At 37.5% G+C, this 23,841-nt stretch overlaps 1 protein-coding gene across 1 annotated transcript in view; it reads left to right on the top strand.

The window, feature by feature from the left end:
* The first annotated feature begins 330 nt into the window (after positions 1-330).
* Positions 331-23,841, top strand: part of LOC140160138 (uncharacterized) — a 35,176-nt gene continuing 11,665 nt past the window's right edge. Inside the window, exons 1-8 of the mRNA XM_072183419.1 lie at positions 331-425; positions 686-757; positions 1,793-1,864; positions 13,189-13,308; positions 13,555-13,827; positions 14,072-14,338; positions 17,573-17,944; positions 19,560-20,594. Of these exons, the coding sequence (XP_072039520.1) occupies positions 742-757; positions 1,793-1,864; positions 13,189-13,308; positions 13,555-13,827; positions 14,072-14,338; positions 17,573-17,944; positions 19,560-20,594 (2,155 nt within the window). The 5' untranslated portion in view covers positions 331-425; positions 686-741. The remainder of the gene's footprint in view (positions 426-685; positions 758-1,792; positions 1,865-13,188; positions 13,309-13,554; positions 13,828-14,071; positions 14,339-17,572; positions 17,945-19,559; positions 20,595-23,841) is intronic.

Below are 23,841 nucleotides of genomic sequence, written 5' to 3'. Positions count from 1 at the left end.
CAAGACCGTGTTGAAAATGGTAACAGCACATGCATATCACTTTACTATTGGAGCGCCCCTCCCCCTCCGCCCGGTCCCTTACCCTCAAAGTGTAAGGACTAAGATGTTCATTATCTTCACAGGTGTTACGCTGCGGAGTTCTACATCTCAACCAAATACCCAAACCGTATTAATAACAGAAGATGAAAGGACCCAACAAACAGCTACTACTCCACTCAGTGAAAGTAAATCTACAAGAGGCACAGCGGCAACACATCATGAATCTGCCACTCCTCTAAGCCCTACTGAAACATCACAAACAACACAACCTGAATCTTCCACTCCTGCAAGTTTTGTTGATTCAACTACAGGAGTATGGGTGACCAAATTTATAACTGAGATAGTGACAGAAATATTATCAACTGTTCCATACACAACCGCAACATGTAAGGAAGTAATTTTTGATCAGAACTATAACGGTTGGCCTATTGTTGGAATTGAGGCTGAATAACATTGATAAATAAAACGTGTAAACAACAAAAACGTTTTGAATTGTATCAATAAAACATGGAGAATAACACTTTTCCCACAAAAGGTACGTGTTTATGAATAATGCAAGACGCGTAATTTTAATGAATAATGATATTATCGAGCAACCTGCCTGGGCAGGGGAAATTATCTACCTTTTGTTTGTTTTTATCGACAGGCAATGGATCACCAACAGAAACCACCAGTCATATCAATCCTACTGAATCACCATGTATGTCCACAGTCCCTGGTATGTAGCACAATTCAATGTTCTATTTCTTCAATCATTTTCTTTTAGAAAATATTCACAAAGTAAAAATGTTTCAAGTATATTACCTAAAGAGAAATATATTTGCATATTTGATGGCTATTGTTACCAGGCAACTTTTATGTTCTTTCAATAACTTTAAGACGATATCCAGTAGCAAAAGTAAATTATAATTCTATTTTATGGTATCGTACTATATCCTATTCATTAATTTCATCACATTACAGACCTGAGGCTAAATTACATGATCAAAAACATTTAAAAAAACCAGTGACAAATTATTTTGAATATATTAATAAAACATTGAGAATAACAATTATTCCATATTCTGCAGGAGGTATTATTATAAAGAACAAAATATCAATTGTTTCAATAATATGTCGATAAGCTATTTTGCTACGTGGAAAGTAGTAAGACAAAACACTTTGTCAGCATCTAAAGGCATCAAGCATGATACCACCTGCCAGGGGAAGAAGATCTTTTGTTCTTACTTATGGTGTTGGAAGCCCCTTGGGAAACTTTAAATAATATCATCAGAGAGAGACCCAGCTCGCAAGCATTCAGTGCATCAGAATAAGATGAAAGATTCTTGCTCAGAACTATCCTGCGAGCCTTTGAATAATAGAGCAAGTTCTTTTCCAAATTTGATCGTTGTTTAATCTTCACATCTGATTAGAGCAATTAATTGTTGTACAATTTTTTATGTTGTTGTTGTTTGTTTTGGTTTTTTTGTTTTGGTTTTTTTTTTTTGTTTTTTTTGTTGTTGTTTTTGGGGAGGGAGTTATTAATCTCCCAAACAGGTTGTGTGAATTTCATTTGGGGTATACCAGAATGGGTAACTCCATTTGAAATCTATACCGCCTGTGTGGGAGATTAAAGTCATGTCTTACATAGGGCATATGTATTTCAACTTGAATAGCCAATTGATCCAGGGATCAGAACATAAGCTATATATAACTTACCCATTTTGTTATACTGTACTGTTCTCATATGATTCCTTTTGTGTTATAATTGCAGCTTTTACAGACCCCTGCATTTGTAAAGACTGTCCACCTACATTTAATATCAGACGTCCACAATTACCTGAAAGTAAGTAAGCTACTTTAATAGTGACGTTTTGGGTACATATTGATTTTTAAAAAAACCACCTGTTACAAATACATGTGTCAACCCATATATCTTAGTTCACGTCACTTTTCAGAATTTCTGGAAATGACAGGGGGGTGTAAACAACATTTACTACTTCATAAAAGCTTCATATTATATAAGGATATTGGATGCATTATTATATGCCTTTGGCTCGGTCGGAATTTTCGTGACTCATGTGGTATATTCTCGTATACTCAAAGCCATCTAATAATATATAATTGTATAATACAATATATGCCGAATCAACGTAATCGAGGGTGTCCATTCTGTCAGAAAAACACAATCGAAATGTTCAAATTTCCTCGCCACAACGAGAATTTAAAATTTAGTCACACCCCCGCCACAACGAGAATTTAAAATTTAGTCACACCTATGCTCGCACAGATCGTGTTTTCATCTTTACAAGAAGTAGACACTGTAAAGATGAAACACGATTTTAGATAAATAGCGTCATCAGTGTTCACCTTTTATTTAAAATGATATGCTATTAAACAGCCGTGAATGTGCTCAACTGTGGTCAACTAAATGCTCTCAACTGAAGTAATGTGCTCATCTGAAGATAGCTGATGAAGTAGTGCACACCGTCAACGTCCTATACGATAAATATAAATTTAATACTCCGTTGGTGAGCGACGGGCGAGTGGTAGTGAGCGACAGGCGAGTGGTATTTCACTGAACGCAAGAAAAGGAGTTCTATCTGATTGGCTAGCAATCGATCGCTTAGGTCGCTCAGTAGTCAACTACAAACTCATGCATTCAATTCGATTGAAATCGATTATTCTATTATTGACGAAGATAAAGAGCGTGATAGTGTGTCAATAATGTACATTGTATTGCACCTGGTTTTACCAGCATTCCTTTATAAAATAATTTTCTCAAAGAGTTAAATATTATCAAAATTTTTACAGCGGATTTCAAATGTTTTACATCAAAATTGCAGTTAAACATATCCACAGCAAAATACCGGTCCTCACTAATTAGTACATTTAATTTCCAGTTAGTACATTTAAACGAAACCTGTGATTTACGTGACAACAAATAAAATTTTCTTACAATAGAAATATCATATGGGATACTGATATGGTAGGCCGCAACCGCCACAACGTGGAGCTGCTACGCGTAGCTGACTTTTTGTTCCGTGGAGCCAAATTGACCAATCATGTTAGAGTTTTTCATTACTCGGAGGTAAAACTGACCAATCAAGTACGACTTACTCATTACGTGAAGCGAATTTAGTCATTAAGAATTTGCCAGACGAGCTTCACGTAGTTGCAAGATATCCTCGGTCACGATAGTTATGATTCAAAAAGTAATTTATGAAAAGTACGAACCGACTTATTATTAAGATGGACATGCACTCACAAGAAACTCATACAGTATTGTACACAACTATATAGCTAGGCAGAGTGGTGGTAAACCATGCACACAATTCTGCGATCTGCAGTGTATCGCCGGGAGCTGATTTGTACATCTTGCGCGGCGTGGCCTGCGGAATTCGACCATCAGCAAACCAGTTCGGATTTACTTTATATACTAGTAGTAGGCCATACATACTGTAGTTACGGTACTGCCCGTTTTCCTATACACAATACTCAGTGCGCTCACCATTGACGCGTGACCTAGTGTATGTTAGAAGTATTATGCCATTGCCTATATGACGTCACTGTGTAAAAAATAACCAGTCAATATTTAAAGTATTCGCTGAAATTCTAGAAAATATAGTTTTGTAACATTTCCTAAATTTTTAGCTAATTTAGGTGTTTGGAAATATTGGTACTTTTGTGTTTTAGGAAGGATATGTAAACGACAGATAACACCAAAAAATATGAACAAATTATTTCTAAACCGTGTTAAGTCTGCAAACCATTATGCTTCTTATTTTCAAGAACGCTGGTTAACAATAAGCAGACTATTGTCTCATTTCGTAAACAAAAGCCCAGACAGTATTGTTACCTTGCGTTCGCTTTATAATCATTCACCCAACTGAAACTATAATACCAGCTCATTGTTCATTGCACAGGTAAAACAGACACAAGTGCAGTGTGTATTTAACCAGAGAAGATCTGATGTAACATAGTTGAGCTGTTTTCATTGAGTGTTATCTTGGTTTAATAGCTTTTAATGGGGTTTAAGTCCTTCAAAGGTCGTGGTGAATTCTACTGTAGACATGACTGCATCATGATTATTTTAAAGTCAACAACATTCAACAATATGATCACCGTGATAGTATGACAGTATCAGTACCGTGGGTGTCAGTGATCCTGGCCTGACACAGTAGACAAACAAACAAACACGCCACACACATGGCACATGCATGCAAGGTAACATTGACTATACACTAATCAAACAATGGTATTGATCCTGTACAACTGTTGGTGGTTTATTTACATTCGATTCATTTAAAATCCACATAGTAAACATTAATTTTGGCAAGAGTTTTTCTCTCTGGAACGATGATGCATCAACTGGCTCCGCGTAATGAAAAGATCTAACATGATTGGTCAATTTAGCTCCGCGAAGCGAAAAGTAAGCTACGCGTAGCAGCTCCACGTTGTGGCGGTTACGGCCAGCTATATACTGATCATGCGAAAATCGTAAAACATAGAATAGAAACAGTGTGGCCGGCTCTCAAAATCTCAAATTGTATGCATAGCCTGAGCCGCACGGCCTATCTCGAAAAAAATCACCATGCGTAGTTGTTGAAAAACGTGAGGATTTATCGTACTACCACGGCAATTTTTAACACGAAGATATAGGGATGATGACGGTGTGTAGTGTGCTCGTCTGAAGATAGCTGATGAAATAGTGTACAAGGTTTTGGTGCAATTTACAGAGCAATAGGTCGATTATCCCCGTGTCATAACTCTCAATCAGCACCCCTAGCCCCTGGCTCAAAGCGCATCCTATCCCGTTCAAAACGCCAGCTGCTTTTCCCCTAATCTCCTTCTCAGTCGGTTTCTGTTGCTCCTAGGTTACTCGTCGCAAATAACAAACCGTCTGAAATCGAGCAGAAGCAACAACCCCTCTGATTGGCGCCAACTTTCCAGTTAATAAATAGAAAGGATCCTCAGGTGATTTAGGGGTACAATCCACGCTCAGGTGGATTAATGTGCTATCTACCTGATCCTCTCTATTAATGGACTACAGTTTACCTATATAATTATACTGCGCCAAAAAGTATCCGAACACTTAAAACAAAAGCCATATCTTAAAGACACAAAATCTCAATTGCAAAATAAAGTAGCCAATTGATATGATTTTATTTAATTAAGCTGCACTCAATTAAATGACAAATGGTCGAGTTTCAAAAGTGACTCTATCGACTACTTAATATTGTAATTTAGTTCTATTGTATATATGGCTTTTGTTACTGCGAGGAAGGTGTTACGCAGCCTATAGCGATGCCACCCGGTCAGTGGACCATGATTAAGCACACATAACAATAAAAATAAAAATGGGTGACGGGGTTGTCTATAATGTCAAGGTTACGCAGTCACCTTGTTTTATTGCCCGACAGGGCTTTTTAGAGTATATTGAAACTCCATTAGTTGCAAGTCCTCACTATTGAAGTCTACGGCCTCACACCTGCCGGGCTGGCAGCCTTTGATATCCTTTCTTGATACTGGGCCCCAGCCCGTACTCTGGACTTAAAAATACCAAGGCCACAAGCCTGGCAGGGCTAAGGCCGGAGACTTCCATAGTGAGGACTTGGAACTAATGGAGTTCAAATATATAATAGCCCCGCAGGGCAAAGAAGCAACGCGTAATCTTAATGTAACGTTGACCATAGGGCGTCAATATAGTCATCTAAACTGCTCCATATAGTCAGTTTAAAGCCATATATAAACTGACTATATCCGGCAGTTTAGTTAGTAGACCAGGTTGAGTAGACAGTTATTATTTCAGCATTTTGAGTAAAAAAAATAATCGAAATCGTATATTATGGTTTTAACAGAGTGTGTGATAGCGGTAAAGAAACTTGCAAACAGGGTGAGACCAAAATAAAACAATGCTTTGACCAAAAATACCAGCAAAAGAGTGCTCAAACAGGGGAATGGGAGCTAATGAATTCTAGTCATTTTTCCAAATACAGGGCATTCGTTATCATGATTATAAACTAGGTACTTTGGCCCATATGAGGTGAGGCAAATTTTGTGAAGTTAATTATATTATCAACACTCTTGGTAGATGTAAGAGCAGGCAGGTATGTCACATAAATATGCTCAAAGAGTATGTTGAATGAGGTGACAGCGAATCATATCTACATCAAGTGAAATTTATCAACAACAACAAATAATACATGTACTCCAAATTATAAATTAAAAAAATGAGTAAAAAGAAAACAGACCAACAAAGAAGAGTCTATTAATTAAATTTTTACTCCCTTTGAGTAATTTTGCATTTGCAGTCTGTTAAAACGAATGAGCCTAATCAGTTCAATGCAAAAAAATAACAGGGCAGGTGAGCTGCTGAGGTCGAATTTGCTACAGCGTTAAGTCGGCTTTAAGAGTACCGTATAAATCGTGTTCACATTTAACCAAAAAGAATGCCACCTACTTGTATAATGAAGTATTATGTACAGCCTTCTGTATGTTTTATTTATTTGTATTGTTGGAATATCGGGTGAGATTAAAATAAATATCAACTCGTTGAAAACCGCTTTACAAGACTAGTATTGGCTACAATTCTCTACGAGAGAAACACTAACAAATGCGGTTGAAAAAATGCTCTCAAATTAAAGCTGGTACCAGAGATGTTAGGTAGTGAAAATATTATACCTTTTAATACTGAGCAAAGATAATGCAGAATCCAAAAAAAAGGTGATATGGTGGATGTATTTCGACAAGTTACAACTCTGGTAAAAACACATCAATTCTGTCAAAAAGAAAGTAGTACAGAGGGGATCCAAGCTGTTCTCAGAAAGAAGTTAATGGTGAAATTTGATATTGTCATCAGTGCAAGGATTGTGTACGCAAAGGATAGGTCAGTTGTCTCCAAGTCTACAGTAGACTTTATCGGACATAAGTGTGTAAAATACTTCAGAGAGGCTTCTGAAACATAATAAGTGACATTAATCAGCAGCAATACATTGCAAATTATTGTAAATCATTGGCTGTATGCTTTTATGTTATACTTTTTATCAGTGGCGGCGCCATGAAATTTTTTTTTTCGGGGGGCATTAGGGGCAAAGTGAATTTCAGGGGGCAAAATCAACAAAGTTTACGCAAAATTACCGTAAAAAGTGGAAATTTTCGTGATTTTGGGGTTTTTCTGGGGGGGCAACAGGGGGGGCAAGAGTTCTGACTGGGGACATTTGCCCCCCCCATGTCCCCCCGTGGCGCCGCCACTGCTTTTCATTATAGAATTAAATTTTGTTGACAGTTTATTTGTTGCGCATTTGTTCGCTAGCTTAAAAAAGATTGCGGCCTGCGGTCAGCATCTGTGATAGCTAGGTACTAAATGTTGAGTGAAAAGGGAACAGAGGAACAAAAAAGATTAAATTGAGTAATTTTGTATTTGCATTGTATATATAAACAAGTCTAAAAGGGTCTAATCAGTTCATTGCACAAAAATAACGGGTCAGGTGAGCTTGCTGACGTCACATTTTGCTGCATCATTAATTCGGCTTTAAGAGTACTGTATATACACAGTGTTTACACTTACCAAATAAAGGCTGGTTCAAAGTGAACATTCGAAGGCGAATATTCAGCTTCGAATACGTTTTGGGCGTCAAAATATATGCGGCTTCGAATATAAAACTATGAACCGGAGAAAGATATATTTCTACAATTCATAGCGTTGCCCGACTGTTAACAAGTATTGCCCGTTGACCAAGGTAAGCAAAATTTAGAGAATTTCTTTAACGAAGTTAATAAAATCATATTAATAGGTAAACTCCATTGAACCATTGTCATGATTTAATGTCTGTATAAATGGGTCTAAATAGGAGCAGTGGCGTAACCAGTGGGGGCCGGTGTGCAAGCTGCCCCCGGACACAAAAAAACCTGGAAGAAGAGTCAAAAATTGGGAAGGGGAAAGAGAGAAAAGACTAAAAAGAGGGAAGAGAAAGGGGATAGAAGAGAAAAAATGGGAAGGGAGAAGAGAAAAAAGAGGGAAGAGAAAGGGAAAGAAGAAAAGAAAAAGAGGGAAGAAAAAAGGGAAGGGAGAAGAGAAAAGGGGAAGGGACGCAGGGGAGAAGAGAAACGGGAAAGAAAGAGAAGAAAGATCTATAGGCCTACTACTTTCATTGTGAAATTTGTACTCTGAAACACTGATATTTTCTAATATGCCAAAAACCAGGAGCTTCATGGCGCTCAGCCCCCTTGACCCCCGTCTGGGCTTTGCCCCTGGACCCCCCCACCGACTCCACCCGTTTAACGCTTCGTGGCAAGCGAGCGTTCTCTCGAATATAAATACTAAAACTTTTGATCAGAAATTGGGAAATTTTTCAATCTTGCCCCCCCCGGAAGGTCAGGTCTGGTTACGCCCCTGACCTGAATAGGAGTCAAAAGATTTGCTTTTCAGGGCATTTACGACCTGCCTGTAACAGGCGCGGAGGTTGACGCATACCTTCATGTAGGTTTCAACTGTAAAGCAAATCAAGAAATGAATGAGTAATAGATAAATAAATAAATAAAATAAATAAATAAATAAATAATAAATAAGTCAATAAATAAGTCAATAAATAAATAAATACTTAAATAAAAAAATAAAAAATAAAAAATAAATAAATAAATAAAAATAAATAAATAAATAAATAAATAAATAAATAAATAAATAAATAAATAAATAAATAAATAAATAAATATATAAATATATCAATAACATAAGATATGATTGAAGCGACGACAAATATGACAGCCCTCACAAGTGTTATATATGAGACCACCCACGGTGACCCACCAATATATATCTGTCGAGTTCAACAAAATTCAACTCCCACAAATATATTTCCGATGAATACTTTTTTCATTGGCTGATATCGGTTGAGATCGGTATCATCAAAGTAGTATTGCTCTCATTTCATGATTCATTGAGCAATCAATTTTGGCATTTGACCGAAATACGCGTCAAAAGATAAAAAGTCTCGTTCCGAACTTGTGTAGGCCTACATTGCTAGGGCCTAAGTGTGTTTTAATGCCTGATTCACAAATTATAGAAATAGACAAGAATTTATTTTAAAAGAACACGCAATGATAGGGTACCTACGCTCGTGGTTTTGGTTGTTCTGCATAGTTTATGAAGAGATTCATTGCAAAGCGCTATATATCCATTCCTACATATTACTTATTTTGCCCTCTTAATTATTAATTATGAATTATGAATTTGACTGATAACAACGCATTACATCTTTATTCGCCCCAAAATAACAAAAATGGGTGAACTTCCATGGCAAACGCATTTTTATATCAATAACCAATGATTTACCACCCCGGACCCTCACACGTCCTCTGCCAGGGGCAGATGCATATGGGCAGTGGCGTAGATTTCTTTTTGACATTGGGGGGGATGAAGTTGGAAAAAAATCTTGAAGTATAGTCAATCCAGCACCCTTTGGTGACAGAATTAGTTTATGATATAAATGCGCGCGAAGCGCGCGAAAATTTTTGCTATTTTGTAGCTAAACTGATGAAATATGGTGTTAAAGTTGATTAAATGCGCGCGAAGCGCGCGAAAAATTGCACTTTTGGGGCTAAAATGGGCAAATATGAGGTTAATTTGGTCAGAAACCCATTATCAGGCGTCAACATTGGGGGGGATGATTGTATGGACCATCCCCCCCTGGCAAAATATTGGGGGGGATAAATCCCCCCCCATCCCCCCCGGGATCTACGCCTATGCATATGGGGACCTAGAACTGGGGCCAAACATTATTTAGGCCTATGTAAAACCGGGGTGGAGGCATAAATCTGAATTTGGAAACATTCACTTGTACATTTAGGTTATGTTTGCCTAAATATCATATTATTTGCATAAAACATTACTAAATAATCATATAAAAATGGGTACTCTTGTACCGCACTAATAAGGGGGCACACCACTAAATCAATGCGCCATTTGTGTAACCCTAATGAGTTCCGGTAAAATACAGAAACTATTTGAGGCATTTTGGGCTGGTCTTTAGACTTATTAATCAAAAAGAGTGGCGAATTATAGCTTAAATAAAAGTCGAAAGCCTATACATAAATTTGAGTCACCAAAAAAGTAGCATTTTTATAATTATTGAGAAAATAGGTCCGCGGATTAAAAAATGGCAGAATCGGGTTTGCAGTCTTGAGAGCATGTCAAAACAGTGAGGGCGCTGTTCGCGGCCTCGTAGCGGGAAAACGAGGTGGAAGGACCCGTAAACATTGAAACATATGTTAAACTTTCATCGATTTACAATCGACTGGTCATCATAAAACATTTTAAACGAGCCCAAAATGAGCAAAGAAAACCGGTGTTTTTACACGTATTTCAATGGGAAGATTATTTAGTGGTGTGCGCCCAAAGCATTTTCCTTCTGATATCAAATAATTTTGATTTTTTGAAATTCGCAATGAAAGACACATTTTATGGCAAATGATTAAAAATTGATATTTTTGATATTTAACAGTACTCAAATGAAAGTTAATAAATCTGATGATTTATACTTATAGTGTATGTAGGTGGGATGAAAAGCCGACAATCAATTGACAATTTTGACCTTTCGTATTGAAGATATGGATTTTTCCCCCAAACACCAAAAAAAATTAGGTCTTTTTGGGAAAAAATCCATATCTTCAATATGAAAGGGCAAAATTTTCAATTGATCGCCGGCTTTTCCTCCCAGCTACATACACTTTAAGAAAATATCATTAGATTTATAATATTCACTTCGAGGACTGTTATATATCAATATGTGAAAAATATCACATTCTAATAATTTGTCATAAAATTTGTATTATATCGTGAATTTCAAAAAATGAAAATTACTTGATATCAGAAAGACATTCTTCGTATTCATAATGTAATTCGATATGTCTGATGTGCTCTCCCCGGTCCCCGCACTACGTGAATCCGCGGGTATTCATGCTTGTCTGTGAACTTTAAAAACAACCCCTTTTGCATCTCATTTCGCGAAGTTTTTAGGGGAAAAACACCCCTTTTTTTAGCGATTTCGCGAATTATTTGCCCTTCGACAATATTTCCCTATTTTCGCTAAAACGCGAATGATATTTCTAATATACTCTTTTCTGGCAGAAACGCGTCGGCTGCTCGATGGAAATGCCCTTTTTTTTCAATTTCGCAAACACGTGGTTTGAAAAAACACCCCTTTTTTGTGTGTTTCGCGAATCGCGTTTCTTCATCTGAATACACCCCTTATTTCGCGAAATTTTCGACGAGCATGAATACCCGCGGATGCACGGAGTGCGGGGACCGAGGTGCTCTCATGTCTCACAAAAATACTGTCGAAACGCTCAAAACGCTCATTCCAGATCCTTTAAATTTTCATTGGGGATTTTTGAAATCATCGTTCATCGAACGATATTCAGGTGACCTCGAGCCTTTCATATAAATCAATAGTATCTCGCTATCAGTTGCGCGATATTTAATCCGATTCAACTCATATTTTATTCGTTGCCGTATATATTTTGACGTCAAAAAGTATTCGAAGCCGAATATTCGTCTTCGAATATGCACTATGAACCGACCCTAAGATGGCATCTACTTGTACAATGAAGTATTTCAGCCTTCTGTGTGTTTTATTTATTTACATTGTTGGAATATCAGGTGAGATCAAAATAAATATCAACTCGTTGAAAACTGCTTTAAAAGTATTTTCGTCAGTGAATTAGACTTAATATGTATATAAACTTGATACGTACTAGAATAGTTCGGTGATCCCGGATTGTAGATCCAACAGATTTAGCTGAGATTGACATTTGGACATTCGGATTGAAATTCGGACATTTAGATTGCGTTCTTCTGTCCAATCTAACCGATATGCCGGGATTCATATACTGACATCATAGATTATATTAATTCGGCAAATCTGGTATTATTAAAGAGATTGTTTGCCCCATAGAAGTCAGTGCACTTCTATATTTTTATGATTAGGCTTGTGCGTGACCTGACACACGTACATGTGATTATTTCAATGTAAAAACAATCTCGAAACTGAAAAGGACTATAGTAAGAACTGTAAAGGACCACCATGCTCAGAAGTGCCGTTACTTGTTTTGAAAATATCGCTAATTTTTTTTTTGGCTTTGATTATAGATATAAGAAATAGAGGCGATTTCATCCAGACGCAATGTATATTATTATTGTAGTAGATTATTTTATTAGGAAATTGTTGATTCTCTATGATCTCAGATGCAAGTGATTTGATGAAAATATGCCCAAAGTGCCAAATTTGATTCGGACTAAGTAGGGGTGGTTGAGAGAGCATCTAGTTTGGCTTATTCCACAACCACAATCGGAGCCATTTCCGGTTATATTTCGGCTTTTGGTTTAGGTAAAAACGTTTTAATAACATTAAAATGTCGGGTTATGTAATGGTCATGATAACGTTTTAAAACGTTTTGTATGAAAATACACTACAACAATATTTTTTTAATGTTTTCAAAAAATGTTATTTTAAACTATTTTGCAAACATTTTTGCCAAATATTTTGTCAATACTTAAATAACATTATGTTAACATATTTGAACCCAGCAAACACAGAAATGTTCTTAAAATGTTTTTATTTTTCAAAACATTTTAATAACATTTAAATATCGGGTTATATAAAGGTCATGAAAACGTTTTTAAAACGTTATTGTAAATATTTTGGGCAAACCTTTTTCGCAAAATATATTTTCAACCCCAAAATAACATTCTGAATATTTTGTATTAAGTTTTCAAGAATGTTTCTGGAATGTTATTAAAACGTTTTTATACCTTTTATATAACTCGACATTTTTGTTTGCAGATTATCAAAAAATGTTTTTTAAGGTTATGAAAACGTTTTATACTCTTAATATACCCTTTATATAACCCGACATTTAAACGTTTTCTGACAACCGTTTATAACCTTTTGCGAATGATGTCGAAAACGTTCTGTGTTTGCTGGGATGGTTATTAAATGTGGGCCATCTGAATATTAATAAAGTGTTAGTAGGCCTATATTGTAGGCAGGCCTGATGGCAGAATATACAGTAAGCCAAAAAATTAAGGTACTGGTTGTGTTCACCCCTGTATATCCTAAATATTCTAAAAGTAGACATTTATGTGAATTGTAATCATACTTACATTTTTAGAATCAACCACTGAATCAACTACAGGAAAAGAGGCAACCCAGTCTGAATCTATCACCACTGCCAGTGCAGCTGAATCAACTACAGGAGATGAAGTGACTGAAGAATTGACTTCTGCATTAGGTAAAACGTGCCATTTATATAAAAAAATCCGCACAGAACTCCAAAGTTAATTTCAGAAAATAAAAGATCAGATTAACACAAACTGGCGGAGCCTTACACCCCCACCCCCACATCCTACACCACCCCCCACATACTTAGAACATTAGCCAAATTATATAATAGTGATATTATATAAATCAATGTGCATTTGATTAATGCTTTTATAATTTGTTTGACTATCGTCTTATTTGTGTATATTGGGCACAGATTCTTGTCCGAGCAGCAACTTTCTATGTGACAATGATACCCGCTGCATTCCAGATTATTGGTATTGCGACGGATTTTTTGACTGTTTAGATAAAAGTGATGAACCGACTGGTTGCTACTGTGAAACCACAGAAACCGTATGCGATGATGGTGGATGCGTCGATGTAAATTCATTGTGTGATGGTAAAGCAGATTGTGATGATGGCAGTGATGAAGCAACCTGTCACCTCACAACCATTGACTTGGAAGATTTAGCGACAACTGATATACCAGGTAATGTCAAAGAATTGAATTGAATCTCTGAAATTTTTCAGAAAATAAAAGATTAGATTACCATAAACTGACGAAGCCTTTTACATACACACACCCCACCTTTCACACAGACACACACTTACAACATTAGCCAAATTATATATAAATATATAGATTATAGTAAGATTATATAAATCAACGTACATTTGATTAATGCTTTTATAATTTGCTTGACCATCGTCTTATTTGTGTATATTTGCCACAGATTCTTGTCAGAGCGAAGAGTTTCAATGTAACGATAGTGCCTGCATTCATGATTATTGGTATTGTGACGGATATTTTGACTGTGCCGATGAAAGTGATGAACCGACTGGTTGCTGTGGAATCACAGAAGCCGTATGCGATGATGGTGGATGTGTCGATGTAAATTTAGTGTGTGATGGTAAAGCAGATTGTGATGATGGTAGTGATGAAGCAACCTGTCACCTCACAACCATTGACTTGGAACACTTAGCGACAACTGATATACCAGGTAATTTCAAAGAATTGAATTAAATCTCGTCATACCAAAGGGGTGGGGATGATGTACTAACCCCCCAAACTTATATTTTCGTGCGATCATTTAGCTATAATCACATTTTTGCCTGTCAACGTTTTTAAAGCAGTGGAGCTTTGACGGTTTTATTTTGATTGGCATTGGGGTACAATCCCACGGAGCGATCTGAATATGAAGGAAGTAGAAGTACTGTCCTCATAATTATGGTTTTGTGGAATGTTCATAGTCATTACACAACACTGAAGTATTTTTTGGTTTAATATTTGGTTACACGTTTTATGCTTAAAAATGTTTCCGCTGTACTTTTTTTTTGTTCACATTAAACGCTTGTCGACCACTTTACACGTACACCACAGCAGCGTCCGCCAAAATCAAAGTGTTTCTCGAACGGCTTTAGAATAAGAAAAATTTTGACGCTAAAATTATTGCACAAGGCTTATTACCTTTTTGAAGTAGTCAAGTGGGAGGGTTTTCAATGAAATATTTTTGTGTAAAAACTGAAGCATCCCATGTATGAAAGAATATAATTATTATGACTATTAACTGCGCATCATATATAACGATTCGCGATACCCAATCGTGGTACAGTTGATGTTGTTTAGGATGCGGGGTTCTATGTAATTTTACATAGATTTTTTGAGAGCTTATCAGTCTTCATTTTCACTAAATTCAAAAAATATTTTAATGTATATAAACTTAAAGTAAAATTCTCTGACTCCTAAACGACATCAACTGTACCACAATTGTGAATTACGAATCGTTATATATGATGTGCAGTTAACATTCATATATTCTTTTATACATAGGATGCTTCAGTTTTTGCACAAAAATATTTCATTGAAAACCCTCCCACTTGGCGATTTCAAAAAGCTATTCAGGCTTCCTTAGCATGTGCAATAAATTAGCATTAAAATCAAGTTGTTTTGAACACATTCTAGAAACTCTTGGAGTATGGCGGGGGAGTATGGCGTGGGCCGCTGTGATTTCCTGCATTCTCCATTATAGAACTTATTATGATATCACTTTGACTGTTGACATCATAAGTGCACCCTCGCGCAAAACGGGCATTTTTTTCATTTTTGTTGAGTGTCGATTTTCTAGTATCTAGAATCGAGTCTATATATTATATAAAATAATTTGACACGGCTACACTTTACCCAGTTAAATATGCCCTCCTTATAAACATGCGATTTTCACCGGGTCTTTTTGGCTACATATATGACTTAAAATATCGAGGTTCAGACCTTGCTTTGGTCTTCAAAATCAATATTTCCTCCACAGTGTCTTTTTTCTATTGAATTTTTTTATGATTAATGGACTGTATCTTCTATAGTGCCCTGACGACTTTATGCTCATTTTGTGGAAGCAGATGATTGTGAGTTGAGGTTTCTGGCTCTCAACCCTTGATATATTTGTAAGAAAAAAAGCTATCACTAGACTTCATTAAATAACTGGGGGCCACTCAGTACTAAGATATGCATTATGTGATATCCCAAAGACCTCTTGTTTTTACCCGATTGCCCTCAAAGATCCCATATTTTTCATGTTTCCTCCAAAGAACCCCCTCCCCCATTTGTCTATTTTTACCCCAAAAGGCCAGTACATTTAATTTAAAAACTCCTACTGGTACATCATCCGCTTCGGGAAGAACCAATTTTTAGGATCTCCCTCAAAAGACCCTTATTCTTTAGCATCTGACCACGAAACCTTCCTTCCACATTTTTAGCACACAGCGTCACCAACCCTATATCTTCGTGTCAAAAATTGCCGTGATAGTAGAGTGAATACACTCGTTCTTCAACAGCTACGCATGACGAATTTGTTCGAGATAGGCCGAGCGACTCAAGCTAAGCACATCACTTGAACGATATGAGATACCACAGCGTTTCCATTCATTAGCTGAAATGACGCGTTTTTACGATCTGCGCATGCTCAGTACACCTTTTGACGTTGCCATTACAAGAAAATTGCCAGGTTTTTATGTTTTCAATACACAAACTGGAAGTTCAATACACTCAGCTGCGATTGCCGTATTCTTTCAATACATATATTTATCCGCAATTTCACCGAAAGGTTTTTAAATCGACCTATAATATTACATGCGCGTATTTTTTGAGGGAGGGGCTTTGGGCGCCAGCCCCCCGTGGTAAAAGCAGGGACGGCCAAAATGAAGGGGCGGCGGAAGAAGAAGGGCGGCAAAAACAGGGCGGCAAAATCTAAGGGCAAAAAGAATTAGTAAATAAAAAAGGGCGGAAAAATAATTTGATACAGCACAAAAAATTTGTTAAAAAATGGTACTATACGTACATCAAAATGTATGCTTTTAATGCTTTTAGGGCGCTAGCGCCTGAAACCCTTTTTTTTCTTTTTTTTTTTTTTTTTGCTCTCCACTTTTTCAAACGACCGAGAAAAAAATTAGGTCAACCTTTTCGGGCTGTTGAGGAAGGGCCGGCAAAATTGAATTTTCTTCAGCCCCCGGGGTTGGGGCGGTCACGGTACGCCACTGTAATAATGTGATATATTCAACTTTTTGAGAATATAATCATATCAAAAAAATATGACACCACCATGTATATCCCATTCAGCTCAGACCTGCACCATAAACATACATTTTGTCATTAGGCCTATAGCTAGGAATAAATACCAGAAATACACTGCAAACATGCTATGAATAAAATTATCGTCAAGTGGCGGTCTTTTCAAATCATAAGCTCTTGTATGTATTGTATAAATTAAACTGTGTGCGGTCTGTGACCGCAATTCTATAGACATAATACAGGCTTCTGCTTCTAGTTGTGCTCCTCCATCGTATATGTTTTAATTTTGATGGAAATAAATTCGAGTGCAATTATCCTGGTCAATAGGATTATGACTCTTTTCATTAAATGGAATGGAAAGATATCTCTTGAGGTGAATTTTATTTCATTAATTCAGTTTATTTGTAATCTAGCGCTTGATGGTGTGTCACGTGATTCCGTCCGTACAAATGCAATTATTGACCTGATGGTGATGCTGTGTAGCATTTATCCCTAGCAAAATTGTTGAATTGTTGAAATCTTTAGCGCACATGCATGTTACTTTACTATTACTATTACTATTTACACACACACACACACACACCCACACGCCCACACACCCCCACCCCCACCCGTCTCTTACCCTCAAATTGTAAAGACTATGGTGTTCATTATATTTTTGTTACTTTCGCAGATGCTACACTGCGGAGTTCTACATCTCAACCATCTACCCAACAAACCATATTAACAAGAGAAGATGAAGGGACCCAGCCAACATCTACTACTCCACTCAGTCTAACTAAATCCACAGGAGGAACAGTGGTAACACAGCATGATTCTACCATCCCTGTCAGTCTTACTGAATCATCACCTGAAGAAGTAACGCAGCCTAACTCTGTCACCCCTACTGGAGTATGGGTGTCCAAACGTGAATCTCCGACTCCTCTTGCTGAATCAACTACAGGAAAAGAGGCAATACAGCCTGTATCTACCATTCCTGGCAGTACTGATAAATTTACAACCGGGAAAGAGACAAAAATGTCATCAACTATTCCATCTGCAACATGTAAGTAAAGTAATTTTGTTTCATTGGAACTTTAACGGTACTGTTTCATGGGCGTAGCAAGCGGGTGGGTAGGGTGGACGAAGTCCATGGGCCCAGAGGGGCCATGGGCCCGAGCAAAAGCGAAAATGAAATAAGGGGTTCAGGTTGAGGTTCAGATGGATGAAAGCAGAACCTTCATGGCTGAAATACTTACACTTTCACGTTATTATGATAAGTGATTTGATTTGATTTGATTTATTGATAATCCAGGCAAACATACATACAATAGCAGAAAAAAAAGCCTTAAAACAATAAACACAAATACAATAGTCAACGGGGTCCCTGGCGGATTCCCTAATAGCGAACTAAATCACTTTGAAGTGGGTCTCCGATAACCCCGTTGACGAAAGATATTATATATAAAAAAGCGATTAAAAAAAACCCCGCACACACAACACATTACTGATAAAGGTACATACAACTACGCGTTTTGCGCGAAAACGAAAACAAACTAAAAACAATTTCACTGGAGACATCATTTGGCAAGGTGGACCATAACCTGGGAAATGCGACAAAGAGGGAATTATGGAAAGCGTCAGTTCGGCTGCGATGGAAATGCCGGAAATCTATGTTGACTGCTTGTCTGGAGGAAAGAGTATTCAGCTTGACATAGTCAGCCCAGCTAATATTGTATTTATTCCACAAACATCCAGCAGCAAACATAATGCGAAGATAATCAAAGCGAGAAAGAATGGTGGGAATCTGATGGGTCTGGATCCTTGTACTGTAGGAAGGCCTAGACTGCCAGGGACCAGGATAACAGTATCTGGTGAACCTTCTCTGGACCCCTTCCAACTTATTTTTGTGACCCTCCCTGTTAGGAGCCCAAACTGGAGCACAGTACTCCAGGATAGGTCTCACCAGAGCAAAGAAAAGCTTCTTCATGGTATCCGGGTCATTGGATCCAACCGTTCTTTGGATGAAGCCAAGTAAACGTTGGGCCTTACTAGTGATAGTATCAACATGGGGACCCCACTCAAGGTTAGAAGACAAGACAACGCCGAGGTGCTTATGAGTAGAAACGGTTTCAAGAGGGATATCACCCATCTGATATCTAACGGAAAGAGGACGATGGGATCTGGTAATGTGCATTACCACACATTTAGCAGCATTAAGGGGACGCCTATTGATGGTACTCCACGTCCTTATTGCATCTAAGTCATTCTGAAGAATATCTTCATCCTGGGGAGATGTAATAGGTCTATAAACCACCCACACTTTTGAGGCAAAACCCCAAAAATTAACGTCAATTTCCACTTTTTGCTACAATTTTGCGCAAAATTTGTCGATTTTCCTCCTGAAATTCACCCCCAACCATGCCCCCAGAAAAAAATTCCTGGTGCCGCCGTTGCTTGCTACGCCCCTGACTGGATTTCACCAAACACCTGTTGGCAACTCACTCTAAGATATGCGTTATTATTGTATATTCTTTCGATAACTTAAATAATTTGAAGAAATTCAATACATGTCGTATGTTTTAGATATTCCAATTCTGGTGTAACGATCAACTTTCAAAAAGTATCTACATTTGTTTTTCTGACCACTCTGCCACAAATTATCACTCTTGTCATTTCAGTTGAATCAACTACAGGAAATGAGGTAACACAGCCTGAATCTACCACTCCTGTCAGTCCTGCTGAATCAACTACGGAAGACGGGATAACACAGCCTGAATCTACCACTCCTTCTAGTCATGCTGAATCAACTATAGGAAAAGGGGTAACACAACCTGAATCTACCACTTCTGTCAGTCCTGCTGAATCAACTACAGGAGAAGAGGTAACACAGCCTGAATCTACCACTCCTTTCAGTCCTGCTGAATCAACTACAGGAAAAGGGGTAACACAACCTGAATCTACCACTTCTGTCAGTCCTGCTGAATCAACTACAGGAGAAGAGGTAACACAGCCTGAATATACCACTCCTTTCAGTCCTGCTGAATCAACTACAGGAGAAGAGGTAACACAGCCTGAATCTACCACTCCTTTCAGTCCTGCTGAATCAACTATAGGAAAAGGGGTAACACAGCCTGGATCTACCACTCCTTTCAGTCCTGCTGAATCAACTACAGGAGAAGGGGTAACCCAGCCTAAATCTACCACTCCTGTCAGTTCTGCTGAATCAACTATAGGAGAAGGGGTAACACAGCCTGAATCTACCACTCCTGTTAGTCCTGCTGAATCAACTATAGGAGAAGGGGTAACACAGCCTGAATCTACCACTCCCGTCAGTCCCGCTGAATCAACTATAGGAGAAGGGGTAACAGAGCCTGAATCTACCACTTCTGTCAGTCCCGCTGAATCAACTATAGAAGAAGGGGTAACAGAGCCTGAATCTACCACTTCTGTTAGTCCTACTGAATCAACTATAGGAGGAGAGGTAACGCAGCCTCAATCTGCCACCCCTGTCAGTAATACTGAAGAGTTAACCACGCCTCAATTTTCTACTCCAGACAGTCCTGTGGAATCAACTACGGGACAAAATCTACCACAGCCTGAATCTACCACTCCTGTCAGTCCCACAGAGTCAACTGCAGGAAAAGAGGTAACTCGGTCTGAATCTATCACTGATACCACTGCAGCAGCACCAACCACACTAGAAGTGACTGAAGGTATGACCTCTGCATCACACGGTTGTTTGATGTATATAGAATTGGCTTCCTTATTAACTAAATACAAACTATAGATGGCGCTATTTATCCTAAATCATATTTCTTTATTTGCAAGGGGTAGGCGATTAATACTGCCATTGAAACAGCTGGAATAGGTGAAACAAGCAACAAGGAAATTTTATAAACATATTTTATCAAACAATACAAGGAATTATATGTATTAAAATCTGGGAAGAGCAATTTCCAGTAACTAAATAGCGCCACCAATTTTGTCATTAAAAGATACATTTTATATCCGAAAAAGCTTTAAAAAATGCTATAAAAGTGAATAATTTTGTAAAAGAGGGAAGATTAAAGTTGAGAATGACTCAAAAGCATCTGTATACATTAGCTTGATATCACTTTAAGCTGTTTAAGCCTAAAATTTGGTTATACATGATATTTTGTTTGAAAAACTAATAAATGATCCCATCAAACAACCGTGATCATCAACGCAAGGTATTATTAAGACATTTTTATGTTTCATGTTAATTTTTGGTCAAGGATATAGATCTGTGAAAAACTCTAATTTTTCTTATGCATTGAATATTTTAAGTAAAACATCAGAACCGACTGTGATGTTTCACTCTCAATGTACAGGGTGTCCCAATAAAAACAGAATCCTCAATGCGCGTTCGTTTTCTCCTATTTCTGAAAAATTTATCAAATATATTTTGGTATGTAAAGAAATCTTAAATCGTTAGCTTTAATAAGCCAAAACAATTATTTCAATCGGCTCACAAAGATATGTCCTCTTTAAAAATGTACCCGTCCACTCTGTCCACGGATGACGTTTTACTACATCAAAGGTTAAAATGAAACACTCGGTTAATGTCACGGAAAGATAATACATGTAGCATTAGGCTTTGGAATTATGCATTCACTATGAGCGAGGATCACCAGCTAGCCTCCAACATCTTTGCAACCGTATTACTGACGCATTCTAGTATTAAAGTATACGGCGCACAAGGAGGGTACGCAATGCAATTGATGCAATGAGGACCAGGGCTGAAACCTGTATTCGAGCAACCACAAGAGAATGGGTAGATGAGGATCAATGACAGATGAATAAATACGTTAACATCATTCCCAGTCATATAAAAACCGACAACAAAGATTTAGAATGCCTTTGTTTACCGTCTGTTAATTTAATTATTTAATGTATAGTATGAAAATGTTAATCTATTTAACAGCGGTCTGTTCATGTATATTAAAGATATAGACAAGTGAGTCCAAACGGCCATTTACCAATTTATGGCTAATTCAACCATATCATTTTGGGCCACTTATTAGAATTTTCGATGTTTTACATTTACGTTAGAGGGAGGGGAGGGGGTTCGGCCTCTCAACGAAAGGACTTTCGTTTAGGACTTCATCGAACTTTCGGTTTGTTCCCTCAGGGATAACGCTAATAAAGTAGATGTTAAAAGGGCCCCGCACAGCGTCATCATCCCTATATCTTCGTGTTAGAAAATCCACTCGTTCTTCAACAGCTACGCATGGCGATTTTGTTCGAGTTAGGCCGAGTGACTCACTTACACGATATGAGATACCTCAGCGTTTCCATTCATACACGTTCTTAGGATCTGCGCATGCTCAGTACCCCATATGATATCACTGGAATTTCAATTAACTAAGATACGATTATCGTGTTCTTTCAACACATATAATTATTTAACTGCATTTTAACCGAAATGTTTTTAAATCGTACGATAATAATATGATATATTCAACTGTTTGAAAATATAATAATTATGAAAAGAACAAGCATAGCCCATTCAGCTCAGACCACGATGTTGTAAAGCACAGTGAAACACTATACAACTTTCTTTATCTGCGTCAGTAATAGAATATTGATTTAAATGGATTGAATACGTCTCTACATCTGAGTTTGTACTCCATCACTGAGCGATCTAGCGATGGGGTTCTAGCCAATCAGATAGGACTCCTTTTCTTGCGTTCGGTGAAATACCAATCACCCATCGCTCACCAACGGAGTATTAAGACTTGATTCATTGCAGGGAAAAATATTTATTTACAGGTTGTCGACACTGTGCCCCGGATGTCTCCTTGTCCATGGCCCCGAGGTATGGATGGCGGATAATTTCAAAATACGCGTAAGATAATACGCCGAGCCTTACACGCCTAAGATTCAATTTTAGACGTCTAAGAATTTCGCGGTAGACTTGAATTAACGAATCACAGGGCCAGAAATCCCAATTAACCAATCAGCGTATTTAACTATTGACAAATGAAATCTTAGACGTCTAAGATTGACCAAAATTAGTGGTGGACGGTATCGCAAATTAGAAAGATCACAAAAGACCTTGGTGACTATTAGCAGCTCGTATGTAAAGGTATCTAGCCGGGGTATATGATAGGGTCTGTGGTGTGATTGATAGAGAACGAAGGGCAAATAATACCACTCAGACATCTTCCCGTGGACCACCTTTCTCTTATCATCTTTCCCGGGTTTTATATTACCTGGAGAGTCATAATCTCAATAATATACATACTAGTAATCAGACAGAAAATAACAGCCTCAAATCGCCGACCCAATATAAAGTCTGCACAAAAAGAAACTCAGCTGTTATAAATACGCCTATAGCTTCAGAACTAATAATTCACAATATTTTAACATAAAAAGGAGGAGGATTTATTTACGCGCAGTTTGATACCCTATTTGTTCAATTTGGTTCAATATTAAGAACACAGCAGTGTTTTGAAAGAAAAATACCCGAATTTAAAAGTTGCAGCTATTTGTATTGATTTGAAGTTTAGCGCGAAGATAATGGCGGGTTTTACGTGCCACATGCTTGTGTAATAACCATTGATGGCTGTAAACTGCAACTTTTAAATTTGGGTATTTTTCTTTAAAAGCTCTGCTGTGTTGTCAATATTGAACGACATTGGACAAATGCTGTATCAAAATGCGTGTAAATAAATCATCCTTCTCATTATGTTGAAATATTGTGAAAACAATTCATAGTTCTGAATCTATAGGCGTATTTATAACAGCTGAGTTTCTTTTTGTGCAGACTTTATATTGGGCACTAGCAGGGGGCACACTATTAAATAAACCACCGATTGAAACACATGTAAAAATAAGTCGATTGTCTACCGGTGCGTAAATAGATCAGCTATTATTATTGAATAATATATCGAAAGATATTAAATTGCTCAATGTTCAGAGAATCATAATAGAATA

This window comes from Amphiura filiformis, chromosome 1 (genome assembly GCF_039555335.1).
Source record: "Amphiura filiformis chromosome 1, Afil_fr2py, whole genome shotgun sequence".
In the NCBI taxonomy this organism is placed as follows: Eukaryota; Metazoa; Echinodermata; class Ophiuroidea; order Amphilepidida; family Amphiuridae; genus Amphiura; species Amphiura filiformis.
This window is presented reverse-complemented; position numbering and strand designations above follow the sequence as displayed.